Source organism: Ambystoma mexicanum, chromosome 4q (genome assembly GCF_040938575.1).
Source record: "Ambystoma mexicanum isolate Mex_15411 chromosome 4q, UKY_AmexF1_1, whole genome shotgun sequence".
NCBI classification, from domain to species: domain Eukaryota; kingdom Metazoa; phylum Chordata; class Amphibia; order Caudata; family Ambystomatidae; genus Ambystoma; species Ambystoma mexicanum.
The window spans coordinates 129,279,751-129,296,223 of record NC_090928.1 but is presented as its reverse complement, the minus strand read 5'-3'; the positions used below and the strand labels follow the sequence as shown (position 1 = coordinate 129,296,223).

General features: G+C 51.0%; 1 protein-coding gene across 1 annotated transcript in view; it reads left to right on the top strand.

The window, feature by feature from the left end:
- Positions 1-2,478: 2,478 nt before the first annotated feature.
- The window catches only part of SLC35D3 (solute carrier family 35 member D3), a 164,088-nt gene continuing 150,093 nt past the window's right edge, over positions 2,479-16,473 (top strand). The window contains exon 1 of the mRNA XM_069607654.1: positions 2,479-3,377. Within this exon, the coding sequence (XP_069463755.1) occupies positions 2,939-3,377 (439 nt within the window). The 5' untranslated portion in view covers positions 2,479-2,938. The remainder of the gene's footprint in view (positions 3,378-16,473) is intronic.

Below are 16,473 nucleotides of genomic sequence, written 5' to 3'. Positions count from 1 at the left end.
TGCCCCAGACCCCGTGCGGCACAAAGTACGGCACGATAGAGGGCCTGGGGGGTTAGGCGCGGGGTGGGGGAACCAAACAGCACGAATAGCAAGGGGAGGGGCAGCCAAGCGGCGCCCCCACCCGTGGCGTTGCCAAGGGAACCCAAACACTCAGGGGGAAAGGTGTGGGGAAAAACAACAGGGGGGGCAGGAGGAAGTCCTACCCCCAGCAAGCACAACAATGGGCCAACGGGGTATAAGTACCCCTACGAAAAGAAGGACAAGCACAATCAGGTAAGGAGCTCACCTATTACGGGTAAGCTCCCAGGGCCTGGAAAAGGGGGAGAAGGAAACGTTTTGCCACCCAACCCACCCAGCAAAAAGGCGAGGAGAAAGAACAAGGAACAGGAACGCCGAGTACTTCCTTCGGTACACGGTTGCAGAAAGTCGTAGGCGGCGGCACGTGTCCAGGAACGGATGCCCCGGGTAACTAAGACTAGCCAAGGAGGGGGGGGGCATCTACACCTCCTGGACACGAAGTGCCCAAAAGCGAGTTGGTGTCATTATTGCTTGTTATGATTATTGTTTGGTGTTATTTTCTGTAGAAAATAAACAAGCCTACGGCCATAATTTTTCCACTAACAAAAACCATGTCTCTTTTATTATTGCTGTATCAGGGGTACCAGGGTTATAGAATTAGAGCGAAGGGGAGCCCACACTACTCAGCCTAAAGGTTCTCCCCCCCTCCTTTCCCGATAAGTCCGTGCCCTGCAGACAAAGTGTTCGAATTCACCCCGAATCCTCCCAGAGGTCCCGTCCAAGGTTTGGGGAAATTAGTACCACTGACAGTAACACCTGATCCGCCCCTCCCTCATTTTGTTGCGGAAATAAAGGGGACACAATGCGCCTTTGTATTAAAATGATTCCTGCCCAGACATGTTTTAAGGGCCCGAGCTCCCCATTTCTGTAGATTTTGTGTGCATGTTTTTTCTTCTGCAAAGTAAAACCTTGCGTAACCTGTAAGTAACGGCGCACGTTCCCACCGCCACGCCTCGGCCGCCAGAGCCGTCCTCTTGCAGTGGCCGGCGTCTGGGAGCCCACTTCTCCCCTGGCTGGATGGCACACTGCCCGCCACCCTGACTGCGCCATTCACCATTCCCTTAAGCACGGAACGCACGGAACGACAGGAAGAAAATGAACTGGGGGAACTCCCCACACCCCTGTTAACAGGGGAAGAAGGAGGGGTATTATGGGGGCGGGGGGAGGGCGATCTGTTAGTGGTGTGGCCGCGTTGGTGGGACTGAGGGGCAGAGCTAGGTGTCAAAGACTGTCGGGGTCCCGACTTTTGGCTATTGCCTTATTTGCATAACACCAAAGTGCATTTTGGGAACATAAGAATGACCCCCAATTGATCAAACATGTCTGTGACAGTAAATCAAATGTGCATTCCTTCTGAGCATGCAATGCACACTGGGTAAGGTGCTCATTTAATTCATCAGAGTAGTCACCGTGATAGTGAAATGTGTGCAGAGCGCGAGGCATATGCCAGTTTGGAAAGGTTTTGTGGTTTGAGATTAGCAGCTTCCTGATCCAAGGGCGACTTTCAAACGCAGTTAGCGCCCCTGACAGAAGCAACGCACGACGTTGATCCTCACGGCAGGGCGCTTTCTCGATTTGGGGGTTATGGGTCTACACGAACGGCGCTCTAATTAAATAGGTTTTACTTCTGGCCCAATGCCATCCCTGTATATATACTATGCGTGAAGTTGTTGAGCTCTGGAACTGTCTCCCCGATATTCCTACCTTGAAAGTAGCCCTCTCGTTAAGCACCCATAACACAGGGGTGGTTTATATGCACGCACTCTGCGTTCAAAGTGGCGGGGGCTTCCTGACCGCCTGACACTCTAGGCGCTACATTCCCATGGAAACATCTGCAAACACTAGCAGTGTCTGCGTCTCCACGACATATGGGTGGGCAGGGACTGAGCGTATCTTTACCATAATCTGCCACCAGCCCCGTGTGATCCAGCAGACCCCATAATGCGCCCCCCTCCCCGTGTGGTTGCAGTGGATTCCATGAGAATGTAGCGCCTAGACTAGAATGCCAGGCGGACCGGAAGCCTAAACCACTTTGAACACAGAGTCTAGTCCAGGCAGTGGTGTACCCGTTTAACAGCAGAGCTCCTTAAACTCGATGGCCACAGACAGCGCGCATCCTCAGCGAGGCTGTGGTTCATGTCTGCAGTGCCGGGTGGTCCACGGGAAGCTAGCGCCTCGAGACGCCCGCGCGCTCCGGGGCCACGTGAGACCTGGGTGTCTGTCTGCGGGGCCAGGGGTAGAGGCTCTAGCGCGTAGAGGTCCCCGCGCATGGGGAAGATGCTAGCACTCTCCCGCTGCGCGCAGCGGGACTGAGGACCGCAGCTCCCAGGGGACGGGAGGGGATTGGTCGCAGCGCCTCCTCCCCGCGCCGCGAAGATCCCAGAGCGAGAGAGAGAGAACATGCGCAGGGGAGGGGACGGGGATTCCCCAGAGCGCATCATTCCCACAGCAGCCGGGCTGAGAGCACAAGTCCCAGGGACGCCGAAAAGCTTCAGTGCGCCCACCCAGAGCACCAGGGGCCGGAGCAGGGCAGGAGATCACGCGTGCTGCCGGTAGCCGAAAACAAATATTTATAGCAAGGCCAACTAACCCCTGTACTCTTATAGCTCCAATACTTCGTCGGGGGTAGTTGTGAGCTTTAAAAGTTTGCAACAGAGTTGGTACGCATTTCATCAACGATGAACGCCTGACTCGCACCCAGCACGAGTCGACTCTGTGAGGTGCATGTGGCGCGCAGATCCCAGTGCCAACTCATCCCACGGGGCACCGGAGCGGATAAATAGGGGGCAGTGAGTGCCGAGGGCGCCCCCAGCCCAGACGAGAGCAGGCAGCCTTCGCCCGACGCGCGGGAAGAGAGAGGATGGCGCTGTGCAAGGGTCGCCGGCTGACGGGCATCCTGGTGGCCGTGGCCCACGGCTTCTTCTCGGGCTCCCTGAACATCCTGATCAAGTTGCTCATCAGCCACTACGGCTTCTCCTTCCTGACCCTGATCCAGTGCCTGATCAGCTTCACGGCGGCGCTGAGCCTGGAGGCGCTGCGCCGCCTGGGCGTCATCTCGGTGCCGCCCCTGGGGCTGGGGCTCGTGCGGACCTTCGGCGGGGTCACGGTGCTCTCCACCATGCAGTCCAGCCTGACCCTGTGGGCGCTGCGCGGCCTCAGCCTGCCCATGTACGTCATGTTCAAGCGCTGCCTGCCCCTCATCACCCTGCTCTTCGGGGTGCTGGTGCTGAGGAACGGGCTGCCCTCCGCGGGGGTGCTGCTGGCCGTGCTCATCACCACCTGCGGCGCCGCGCTGGCAGGTAGGGCGCGGCGCCCGCCGCCCGCAACTTTATTTCCAACTTTAAGCACCCCTCTTTTTTTTTATCAGCCACATAAAATGGGTGAAAACTGTCATAGCTTTTTAAAGTAATGTTTATAATAATAACATAATAATGATTTCTATTTGTATGTTTGTATTTAATTGACGAGCTATATAGGACAGTACAAACAATAAAACAAAACATATGAATAATATTACTAATAACATGATATAATATACATATATCAATTTGACTGGTGATTACGGGAAGTGCGTAATGTCTGAGCACAGGGGTTTATGGGAGCAGCGCGTTTTGCGTGTTGTGTGTGAGGGTCGCGTTTTGCGTGTTGTGGGTGAGGGACTTTGCGTGTTGTGAGTGAGGGTCGCGTTTTGCGTTTTGTGGGTGAGGGACTTTGCGTGTTGTGAGTGAGGGTCGCGTTTTGCGTGTTGTGGGTGAGGGACTTTGCGTGTTGTGAGTGAGGGTCGCGTTTTGCGTGTTGTGGGCGAGGGACGCGTTTTGCGTGTCGTGTGTGAGGGTCGCGTTTCGCGTGTTGTGTGTGAGGGTCGCGTTTCGCGTGTTGTGGGCGAGGGGCGCGTTTCGCGCAGGCAAGCAAGGCCGCTAATTCAGGAAAGAAGGGTGGCTTTGGCACCTGGAGCTGACAGGGGAGAAGGTGGGGCTGGGTAGGAAAGAACACGGGCCAGGCTGCTGGGCTGCGTGCGGGGCGGTGCACTATGCGGCTGTGAGTTTGTGGATGGGGGGGGGGGGTGCGGGGACGAGTGGACACAGTGCCCATTGGAGGTGAAAGGGCGTTGAAATGAGAGATACATTAAGAAGGAACTGTCCGCGCGCGGGCGGGGCTGGGAAGTCCGCTGTGGGGAAGGATGGAGGAGGAAGGGGAAGTGGTGTGGGATCCGACGAGGGCCAAATCTGATCGCCAGTGGAAAAGCAAGAGTTTAATGCGGGACACCGGGGCGAGGTAGTCTGGTGGAGAGTAACCTAGCGCTTTAAGTTCTTAACTTTTGATAGACGTGAATTTATAGTTTTCGATTTTCATCTCTTTATTTTGCCATCAGCATCTCAGAAGACACATCTGAGTGTCCTTTCAGTTCTTCTAAAAGTTATTGCAAAATGCTCTTGCGTCAGGTCCATCGCTGATGGGCCCTGAGTGGCTGGGCCATGCTGCAGCGATGGGGCCTGAGGGGCTGGGCCATGCTGCAGTGATGGGGCCTGAGTGGCTGGGCCACGCTGCAGTGATGGGGCCTGAGGGGCTGGGCCACACTGCAATGATGGGGCCTGAGTGGCTGGGCCACACTGCAATGATGGGGCCTGAGTGGCTGGGCCACGCTGCAGTGATGGGGCCTGAGTGGCCGGGCCATGCTGCAGCAATGGGGCCTTAGGGGCTGGACCACGCTGCAGTGATGGGGCCTGAGTGGCTGGGCCACGCTGCATTGATGGGGCCTGAGTGGCTGGGCCACGCTGCAGTGATGGGTCCTGAGTGGCTGGGCCATGCTGCAGTGATGGGGCCTGAGGGGCTGGGCCATGCTGCAGTGATGGGGCCTGAGTGGCTGGGCCGTGCTGCAGTGATGGGGCCTGAGGGGCTGGGCCACACTGCATTTATGGGGCCTGAGTGGCTGGGCCACGCTGCAGTGATGGGGCCGGAGTGGCTGGGCCATGCTGCAGCAATGGGGCCTTAGGGGCTGGACCACACTGCAGTGATGGGGCCTGAGTGGCTGGGGCATGCTGCAGTGATGGGGCCTGAGTGGCTGGGCCACGCTGCAGTGATGGGCCCTGAGTGGCTGGGCCACGCTGCAGTGATGGGGCCTGTGGGGCTGGGCCACACCGCAGGGGTGGGGCGTGAGGGGCTGGGCCATGCCGCAGTGATGGGGCCTGAGTGGCTTTGACTACGCCACAGTGATGGACACTGAGTCATACAGAGTTTTGCTATTTTGCTATCCAGCTTGTCAGGTGCATTCTCTGCAAACCAGCACTATGTTCATCTTCCATAAAGCTGAGGTCCCTAATTGTCAAGCTGGCAAGGGACATGCGTGGTGTGAAGTCCACTTGATGCTGCAAGGGCTTGTGTGAGGCTATAGGAATCAAGAGGGGAGGGGCCACATATGTTTCCATACCAGCACGAGGCTCCACGAGGTGCCAGAGGAGATTATGCCGAAGGGTTTTGTGCTGCCACATTTATTGACATGGTGCATTAATCTCACTTCCATATTTTCACCGGTATGATGCCGCTGCTCCAAAGGGGGCAAGGAGAGAATTCAGTAGTGCCCAGCCTCTGCTCCAGCTTCTTCAGCAGAGCGGTGAACACCAACCCACTGTTTCGTTGTGTTGTCCTTACGGAAGCTGAAGGGAGAGAGGATGGTTGTTTTTGGGGGCAGGTGAGTTTAGTTCAGTATGGATGTGCTGGGCTGCAGAGTGAAGGTGGATGTGCGAGTTAGAAAGTTCAGTGAGAGTGCATGGCGGAGATAGGGAGGGAGTGTAGGTGATTGTGGAAGTTTGACAAGTAAGTGGGGGTGCGTGTGGGTGATTGGCAGTTGAGTGAAGTTGACTGCGGGTGTTAAAAAGCTCAGTCAGACCGCATGTGGGAGTTAGAGCACTTAGTGAGGGTCAATGTGGGAGATAGGGAGCTGGGTGACGGTCAGTGTGGGAGTTAGAACATTCTGTGAGAGTGCATGTGAGAGATAAGGAGCTGGGTGCCGGTGAGTGTGGGAGTTCGAAAGCTCAAGGCCAATGCATGTAGGAGGTTGGGAGCTGGTATACAGTGGGTGTGGGAGTTAGACTGCTCAGTGAAAGGATACAGGCGATACCGAGCTGAGTCAAGGTGTGTGTGGGAGCTAGAAAGCTAAGTGAGAGTGCAGGGTTGTGTTAAGAAGCTGAGTGAAGGTGAGTTATGGGAGTGAGAAATCTCAGTGAGAGCACACAGGAGATAGGGAGCCGAGTCAAGGCGAGTGTGGAGCTAAGAAATCTCACGAGAGTGCACGCGGGCGATAGGGAGCTGAGTGAAGGTGAGTATGGCAATACAGAAGCTCAGAGTGAATGCATCTGAGAGATAGGGAGCTGAAAGAAGGAGAGTGTGATGTGGGAGTCAGAAAGCTTCCGGTGCCTGAGGGAGATAGGGAGCTGAGAGTAGGTGAATGTGGGAATAAGGTAGCTCAGAGTTAATGCACCTGGGACATAGGGAGCTGAATGAAGAAGAGTGTAGTGTGGGAGTCAGAAAGCTCCTGGTGCCTGAGGGAGATAGGGAGCTGAGAGTAGGTGAATGTGGGAATAAGGTAGCTCAGAGTTAATGCACCTGGGACATAGGGAACTGAATGAAGAAGAGTGTAGTGTGGGAGTCAGAAAGCTCCTGGTGCCTGAGGGAGATAGGGAGCTGAGAGTAGGTGAATGTGGGAATAAGGTAGCTCAGAGTTAATGCACCTGGGACATAGGGAGCTGAATGAAGGAGAGTGTAGTGTGGGAGTCAGAAAGCTCCTGGTGCCTGAGGGAGATAGGGAGCTGAGAGTAGGTGAATGTGGGAATAAGGTAGCTCAGAGTTAATGCACCTGGGACATAGGGAGCTGAATGAAGAAGAGTGTAGTGTGGGAGTCAGAAAGCTCCTGGTGCCTGAGGGAGATAGGGAGCTGAGAGTAGGTGAATGTGGGAATAAGGTAGCTCAGAGTTAATGCACCTGGGACATAGGGAGCTGAATGAAGGAGAGTGTAGTGTGGGAGTCAGAAAGCTCCTGGTGCCTGAGGGAGATAGGGAGCTGAGAGTAGGTGAACGTGGGAATAAGGTAGCTCAGAGTTAATGCACCTGGGACATAGGGAGCTGAATGAAGAAGAGTGTAGTGTGGGAGTCAGAAAGCTCCTGGTGCCTGAGGGAGATAGGGAGCTGAGAGTAGGTGAATGTGGGAATAAGGTAGCTCAGAGTTAATGCACCTGGGACATAGGGAGCTGAATGAAGGAGAGTGTAGTGTGGGAGTCAGAAAGCTCCTGGTGCCTGAGGGAGATAGGGAGCTGAGAGTAGGTGAATGTGGGAATAAGGTAGCTCAGAGTTAATGCACCTGGGACATAGGGAGCTGAATGAAGAAGAGTGTAGTGTGGGAGTCAGAAAGCTCCTGGTGCCTGGTGGAGATAGGGAGCTGAGTGAAGGTGAGTGTAGGAATAAGGAACCTCAGAGTGAATGCATCTGGAAGATAGGGAGCTGAATGAAGGAGAAAGTGGTGTGGGAGTCAGAAAGCTCCTGGCGCCTGGTGGAGATAGGGAGCTGAGTGAAGGTGAGTGTGGGAATAAGGAAGCTCATAGTGAATGCATCTGGAAGATAGGGAGCTGAATGAGGGAGAGTGTGGGGGTAAGAAAGCTCGCTGAGAATGCATCTGGCCAATAGGGAGCTTAATGAAGGCGAGCTTGGGAGTTAGCACTCTCCTGTGCCTGTTGCAGATAGGGAGCTGAGTGAAAGTGGGTGCAAGAGTTAGAAAGCCAAATGAGGGTGCACGCGGGAGATAGGCAGCTGAGTGAAGGTGAGTGTGGAAGTTGGAAATCTCGGTGAAGAGATGTGGGAAATGAGGGAGCTCTATTAATTTGAATTTAGGAGTTTGAAAGCACAGTGACAATGTATATGGGAGGTAGGGACCTGGGTGAACCTGAGTGTGAGAGATGCAAACCTCAGTGAGAGTGCATGGTGGAGATAGGGAAGGAGTGAAGGTGAGTCTGGTAGTTAGTACATCTACGTGGGGTGCATGTGGATGATAGGAATCTGAGTGAATGTCAATGTAGGAATAAGGAAGCTCAGAGTGCATGCATCTGGAAGATAGGGAGCTGAATGAAGGAGAGTGTGGTGTGGGAGTCAGAACGCTCCTGGTGCCTGGTGGAGATAGGGAGCTGAGTGAAGGTGAGTGTAGGAATAAGGATCCGCAGAGTGAATGCATCTGGAAGATAGGAAGCTGAATGAAGGAGAATGTGGTGTGGGAGTCAGAAAGCTCCTGGTGCCTGGTGGAGATAGGGAACTGAGTGAAGGTGAGTGTGGGAATAAGGAAGCTCAGAGTGAATGCATCAGGGAGATAGGGAGCTGAATGAAGGAGAGTGTGTGTGGGAGTCAGAAAGCTCCTGGTGCCTTGTGGCGATAGGGAGCTGAGTGAAGGTGAGTGTGGGAATAAGGAAGCTAAGAGTGAATGCATCTGGAAGATAGGGAGCTGAATGAATGAGAGTGTGGTGTGGGAGTCAGAACGCTCCTGGTGCCTGGTGGAGATAGGGAGCTGAGTGCAGGTGAGTGTGGGAATAAGGAAGCTCAGAGTGAATGCATCTGGAAGATAGGGAGCTGAATGAGGGAGAATGTGGTGTGGGAGTCAGAAAGCCCCTGGTGCCTGCTGGAGATAGGGAGCTGAGTGAAGGTGAGTGTGGGAATAAGAACCTAAGAGTGAATGCATCTGGGAGATAGGGAGCTGAATGAAGGAGAGTGTGTGTGTGGGAGTCAGACAGCTCCTGGTGCCTGGTGGAGATAGGGAGCTGAGTGAAGGTGAGTGTGGGAATAAGGAAGCTCAGAGTGAATGCACCTGAGAGATAAGGAGCTGAATGAAGGAGAGTGTGTGTATGGGAGTCAGAAAGCTCCTGGTGCTTGGTGGAGATAGGGATCTGAGTGAAGGTGAGTGTGGGAATAAGGAAGCGCAGAGTGAATGCATCTGGGAGATAGGGAGCTGAATGAAGGAGAGTGTGGTGTGGGAGTTAGAAAGCTCCTTGTGCCTGGTGGAGATAGGGAGCAGAGTGAAGGTGAGCGTGGGAATTAGAAAGCTCAGTGTGAGAACATGCAGCAGGTAGGGAGCTGGTTGAAAGTGAGTGTCAAAGTTATAACGCTCAATGAGAGTGCATGTGGGAGTCAGGGAGCTTGGTGACTGCGAGTGTGGGAGCTAGAATGCTACATGAGGGTGAATTCGAGAGAAAGGGAACTCAGTGAAGGTGAATGTGTGAGTAAGGGAGCTCTTGAGAGTGCATGTGGGAGTTTGGAAGCGTGGGAGAGTGAGTGTGGGAGTGAGGGAGCATGGTGATCATGAGAGTTATGAGGTAGGGCGCTGGATAATGAGGGTGTGGGATTTAAGCAGCTCGGTTAGTATGATAGTGGTAGTTAGGGAGCTGCAGGAGGGTAAGTAGAATGATGTGTAACAGCAAGGCCTAGATTTCCCTTCTATTGTGGGTGTCACCTAGAAACCTACAATTACCAAGCACCCTCACTAATCCACATTCAGCAAGGTGCGGGTCAGCGAGGGGGCTTGGTAATTTAAAATTTGTATGGGATAGGCAGCTGGGTAAGCATGAGTGTATGTTTGGGAGACGACCACTGCTGTGTTTATATGATTTAGGGAGATGGGCGAGTGTTCCTGTGGACGAGCTAGTCAGCTGTGCACTGCCGAGTGAGAAAACAAGGAGTTGGTGAGTAGGGGAATGTGTGTGTGGTAGTATGAAAGTTAGTGGATGGTGAGTGTGGTGCGCAGGGAGCTGCGCAAGGGCGCGATAGGCTCAGTGTGGATTAAAAAGGATCCTGGGGATTTTAGTGAGGGATAAGAGTGATTGTGGAAGTCGGGGAGTCAACACGAGTGAGTGTAGGAATTTGGTAGCCATGGTCAGTGTGGGATTTAAAGAGCTGTGCAATGGTGACTGTCAGAGTTAAGGAGGGTGGGCATTACAGTACTTTGGGACTGTGAGGATGGGAGTTGTGAAACTGAGCAGCGCTGAGTGTGGATGAGTTGCAGAACTGAATGAGGATAACTTTAGATGAGTTACACAGCAGGCGAAGATGAATGTAGATTAAAATGTAGTAATGGGCGCCCCTTTGCGAGAACGAACACGGCAAATTGACCTGTTCTTTGGGAAGGTACCCACTCGAGAGTCCGCAGCCACAGTTTAGCTCACTGTACCTTTCACAGATGGGAAATATCCATTCGAATGTCAGTCTTTGTCCCGCCCACATGGGCAGTCCATCACCGAAATGCTATGGCAATTCTCTTCCGAACAAGAGTACCAACAGCAATGTCATACACGTGTTTCAGTCTTGTTGGGCCTCATCAGCAAGGTGGAGCTCTGCCTCTCTGAGCACAGTGAGCAAAGGACTATTTTTTAATGTAAATTAGTCAAAGGTCTAGATGAGGTTTATTATGGGAGGTGGGGAGTTGTGAGTTGGTGAGTATGGGAGTTTAGGGGCGGGGCCATGGTAAAGGAAGGAATTTGGAAGCTTAGCCTGGGTAAGTGTGGGCATTAGGGAGATGGAAAATGATCAGAGTGCATTTGGTTGGGAACTGGGCACTGATGAGTGTGGATGAAGTAAGTAACAGGGTGCTTGCAAGTGTGGACGTTGGATGCCTGGGCAAGGGTGTAATAGATTATGAGCTTGTGTGGAGAGCTGGGTGATGTGGAGCGTGGATGAGTTGGGAAGTGGGCAGTGGTAAATGGAATGGTTAGTTGGGCAACGTGGAGTGCGAGGGTTAGGAGCCGGGCAACTATGAAGAAGAACGAGCGGGATTGCGGTTGAACGTTGGAGACAGTTTGAATAAGAAAGGGCTGTACAATGGTCAGCGTGGACACATATTCAGGGTGAGTGATGGAGGAAGGCGATCAACTGGATGCTTGGGGTTGAGGAATTTTAAGAGTGAACCGGTGAGTGGGATGCCTGTGGTTGGGAATTTCAATACTTGAAGGAGAGTAACAAAGGATGAAACCCCCGAGCAGTCACTCGAGTGATAGTTTAAGCATTCTTGGCTGGGAGGCTGAGTGGTGGACAGATTGGATGGGGTCACAATCTATCTTATGGTGGAAAGGGGCCAGTGAAGAATGCTGTATCATTGTGGGTGATTTTAAGAGAAAAAGCTGAACGAATGGAGGAATGTTGGTTCGTATGGGAAGCTGGAGACTGGTCTCAATTGACGAGCAACCATGATGTATCCTCGCGAAGGTGCCTGCAAAAGAATATTGACCATACCATAGTTTACCATTCCATGCCATCCATATTTCACACAACATGGCTACATTAGTAGGCTGTCTGATCATATCTGGAATGTTAGGTAATGTAATAAAGCTTTTATAATGTGCTGCTAATGAAAGAGTCCTAACATGTCTTCTGCCATTGCCTGTCTTGATACATCAGAGAGGCACGGGGGATATCTACCCAGGCCAGGGGTATATATACCCAAGCCAGGAGTATATGAACCTCTGGCTTCTCCGATGTATCAAGGCAGGCAATGGCATTTTGCCAGTATCGGTGCCGTATTGAATTTACCACTTTGGTGGCAGTTTTGAACCATTTATTAATTTTTGTATATCTTTTTTGTTCAAGTCTCCTTAGTGTATTCTGTGGGTCTGATTGGTTTATGGGGTGGAGGGAAACCACAACTAGGATGAGGAGGGAATGGAGGTGGGTTGCAGAGAGCTACGGTTGAGCAAAAATGAGCAAGAGAGAGGTGCAGTTTTGGGGGGAAGGAATAATGCTGTGGTTAAGACCAAGAGATGAACAGCAAACAATAGCAAAAGAGTTGGGAAGAAGTTTACAGGGGGCATAGAAAGAGAGAGGGGGAGACGCGAGGAGAAGCATTCAGAGAGTTGGCCAAGGTAGAGAAGAGGATATGGCAAGCTGAGGAGAAGTGTGGGGAAGCTGGTAATCACATTGAAGGTGGGGGCCGGTGGGCTCAGGACGGGCTAAACAGAGTAACCAGGAAAACTGGGGAGTTGTGCTGAATTAAGGGAAAGTTAGAAAGACAAGAGAGTGGAGTCAGGTAGGAAATTGGGGATGTGAGAGAAAAGATGGAGAGTTGGGAATATATGGTGAAGATGTTGAGGGTGGGCAGGAGAAGAGAGAGCGGGTGAAGCCGAGAAGCTCAGGAGGAGAGTGAAACAACTGGGGAGGAGATGGGGGCCAAGTAGAGATGGGGAAGAGAGGAAGACTGACCAGACACGAGAGGAAGGGCTTCAGTGTAGACCTAGGAGGGTTAGAATTGGGAAGGCGGCAAGAGAGCTGAGGAAGGCACAACCTACAGGAGCACTGGAGAGTAAGCAGAAGGCCTGGAAAGGGGAAAGGGAGATATGAAGTGGGGGAGGACAGAACAGAGCTGATTAGTGTTGGGGGAGAGGTGGTGGTGGTCTTCAGCATAAAATATGACCATCTCAAAGACCATGACCAACCAGCTGAGATTACATGTACTCTATGTCACGGTTACAATGTGTGCGGGGGGGGGCGAGATATTTAATTTAGGACATGACAACCTAGCATTGGACACATCAGCATACTTTTAGTTTCATAGTGTCTCTCCATTAGCAGCAGCCAGTGCACGTTCGAGGCATTGCGGCTGAACGTTAAACCTTGGTTTCCAACCTTGGTTATTGATGTCACTGGGTAAATGTAATGTGGAGTTGTAGGGACTGGTCTTGCGAGAGGTGGTCCGCCTGTATCCTCGTGAGACTCCGCTGTGGAAGCGAGCCGGAGAGTGTGCCAACGAGAGACAAGCATGGGCAGCGCATAGAGCGGCTGCTTCCTGGTTCTCCTCGTGACTGCAAAGCCTGTACAGTCCTGGTACCTTTGCTGATTCATGGGCACATCAAAGACTAGAATTAATGTTACAGCAGTGAAGTAACGGCTGCCTGTAAATAGTTTGATCCATCTAAAGCAATTAAAGCTGTTACCTTCATTACCACACATTGTGTTCTGTATTGTTCACAACACAATTGGTGAAGTAGCAAATTCACCGCAAGTACGATGCAAGGTGCAACGCCGCCCCCAGCTTTCCTGCAGGCTCCAGGTAGGCCCATGATACCATGGTCACAATGGGAACTGCTGTTCACTACATACATGGATGCGGTGCGAGGCGTAGATTAAGCTTCTGGAAGGAAGAGGGACATGCTACTCAATGCATTGGGAGTGGAAGGACACCATATCTTTGCGATCTGAAGCCTGAAGTGATTCAAGATGACATGGATAACGTATACAACGAGACGTTAAGGAGACTAGTCAAATGATTCTCCAGCAAAGAGAACACTGTGCTACATAGGTTCCGATTCTGCGGCTGGAAGCAGGAGCCTGTAGAACAGGTGGATGATAATGTGACAAAGATGCAGGAACTGGCTGCATTATGCAAATTTGTTGACAATGCAGAAAATAAGATTTGCAACATGCTGAAGGCGCACACCAATAACAGGAAGGTGCAAGATACATTTATTAATGAAAAAGAATTGCAGCTGGACAGGGCCGTCCAAATTGCCAGAGCGGTTGAAGAGACAATTTGCAGGCACATGCCATTGGTGGGAAACTCACCAGCTGCTGACATACATGCCGTGTAGTACAGAGGGAGAAAGGAGAAACTTCTAATTGAAGTAAGAGATGAGAAATGGGGGTAATAAGAACCTCCAAAATGCCACAGCAACACTAATACCCGCCACCTGGCCAATGACAGACTGTCCAGCCAGAAATAAAGAATGTTCAAGTTGCAGGAGATTTGGCCACATCGCAGTCGCATGTGAATTACGTGGCAAGAAAGTGACGTTGGTCAGGTGGTATGCTGAAGCTGGAGGCGATGTAATTGGAAGATGAAGGAAGACCTGCCATTATAATGGTAAATGGTTCAATATCTAGGTGGGAAAAACCACACTGCATTGTTAAACTGGATGGAAATGAGACGAGAGTAATGGCTGACTCAGGGTCAGATTTTACGATATCGCTAATTTGCACCTATAAAGACCTGGTGGATAAGAGCAAGTTAGAAGTATTAAGGACAAAGGAGAAGCCTTCAGTTTTTGGAGGCGCCTCCATGTCTCTGTTGGAATTCATCAATGGTACGATTGAGTTTAAAAGCATGGTAACGAAGACCACAGTGTATTCTCGGAAGAAGGTTCGGCAGTGGTGGACTGGGACGACCAGACAAAACTGGACATTAAATTGGATGCCAGCAAAGAGGACTAAGTGCTGTTGGTATTTACAGGAGGAGCTGCGGTGCAGAGAGAGGAGGTCCCCAGATTGTTCTCTGAAGAACCAGGAAGAATTAAGAACTATGTATACAAGATCATGCTGAAACAGAATGCAGTCCCTATCAAGCACAAAGTGAGACCAGTACCAGCGATGGCGAGAAGCGCGTTGCAGGTGCAATCAATAAGAGTGTTAAGGAGGGCAAAGTTGAGATGGTGGAATCGTCTGAGTTTCTGAGCCCAGTGGTGCTAATAAACAAACATCACTCGAATGACCAGAGTGTGCATTGATTTACGCTGTTTGAATCTGGAAGTAATTACAGACAGGTCTCCCTCCCCAGTATCAACAAGTTGATCCTTATGATGAAGGAGGCAAATGTGTTATCCAAATTGGACAGGAGAGACGCATTCCACCAAATGTACTTGCTCGAAGAGTCAAGACCTCTGATAGCGTTCATCACCTCTTTTGGCACAAACCGGTTTACAACAATGCCATTCGGGTTGCCACCTTCTGCACCGCCATTCCAGCGATTGATGGACACAACATTGGCAATGATCATAATTTCAAGATGACATTCTTATTTATGCTGAAGATGTTGAAACCCATGATGTGGTGCTGAGGAAAGTTCTCATCAAGTTATAAGAGGCAGGAGTGATATTGAGATATTGTAAATGTGTGCGCAAGGCTAGTGAAGTGGAGTATCCGGGGTATAGGATTTCTAGAGAGGGGATAAGTACCAAAAAGAACCTGCTGTAGGCAGTTGTGAAGGCTCCTGCGCCAGCCAACAAGAAGAATTGAGATCGTTCTTAGGCTTGGCTGAATATTATACAAAGTTTGTCCCCAATTTCTCAGAGACCGTTGCGGCATTAAGGGATTTATTTAAAAAAGGAGCTGAGTATGACTGGCTCCAGGAGCAAAAGTCTGCTTTTGTGGCGATAAAGGGAAGAATAGTGAATGCATCATATTTGCGACCCTTTAAGCCATTGTGGGAAATCGTCATTACAATGGATGCCAGTGCCTACGGCCTAGGGGCCATGTTAACCCAAAACAGGGGAGATACTGAACATGTATGGCATTTGCCCCAAAGACATTGTCCAACGCAGTTAAGAACTATTTGGGAGTAGACACAGAAATGTTGGCATGTGCTTGGGCAGTGGAATATTTCAGGGCTTATGTGGGGGGAACAACGTTTTGGTTGGTGACCGACCACAAACTGCTCATTGACATGCTGATCCCAGGAGGGATAAAAAAAGTCAACACCTCCACTTGCACACATAGAGACAAAGTTACAGGATTATATGTATGAAATTGAGCACATTGCAGGCTGGAAAAATGCCCAAGCAGACTGCATGTCAAGGTTATCTAAGAGGGTGGAGAATACTCCCACCTTTCCTAAGGATAAATGTGTGGTTGCGTCAATTGAAGATCTGAGAAGCAAGGAGTTCTTGGAAATGAGTGAGAGTTATTGGAGAGATGAGTCTGCCAATGACTCCATATTGGTGTAACTCACAGAGTGGGTCAGGAAAGGGTAGACCGATAAAAGGTCTGTTCCAGAAAGTTTACGGCTACATTGCAAAATGGCGGTTGAGATCTTTGAAGCCGAAGGATTACTGGTCAAGGGCGATCATGTCCCAGGCATGAGAAAATTAATTTTGTTCAGAGCTCATGGCGGGCACCTGGGGAGTACCATTATGAGGCAACATGTGAGAGAGTCCTACTGGTGGCCTGGCATGGATCTAGAGGTACATGTCACGATGGAAAGATGTCACAAGTGTTTAAATAGCGACAAGCGACTAAAGGTCAGTCACCACTGATCCCCACCAAGATACCTGAAGGAGTGTGGCACAAACTGGGTCTAGACTTCATTGGCCCCCTGGAAGCAATGCCACTGGAACATGGTCATAATTGACTACCTTTCAAAATGGGTGGAAGCTGAATTTTAACCAGACATCATCACAACTACAGTCATTGATGTTCTCACGGCAGAATTCCAAAGGGAATGTTTGCCCAAAGAAATAGTTACAGACAACAGGGTTCAATTAGTTTCCTGCGAAATGGAGAAATTCATGAGAGATCACATTAAACAAATCAAAGCATCCCTTTATTACCCCCAAGCAAATGGGCTTGTCGAGAGAACCAATAGGATCATTAAGGGGGCTATACAACTAGC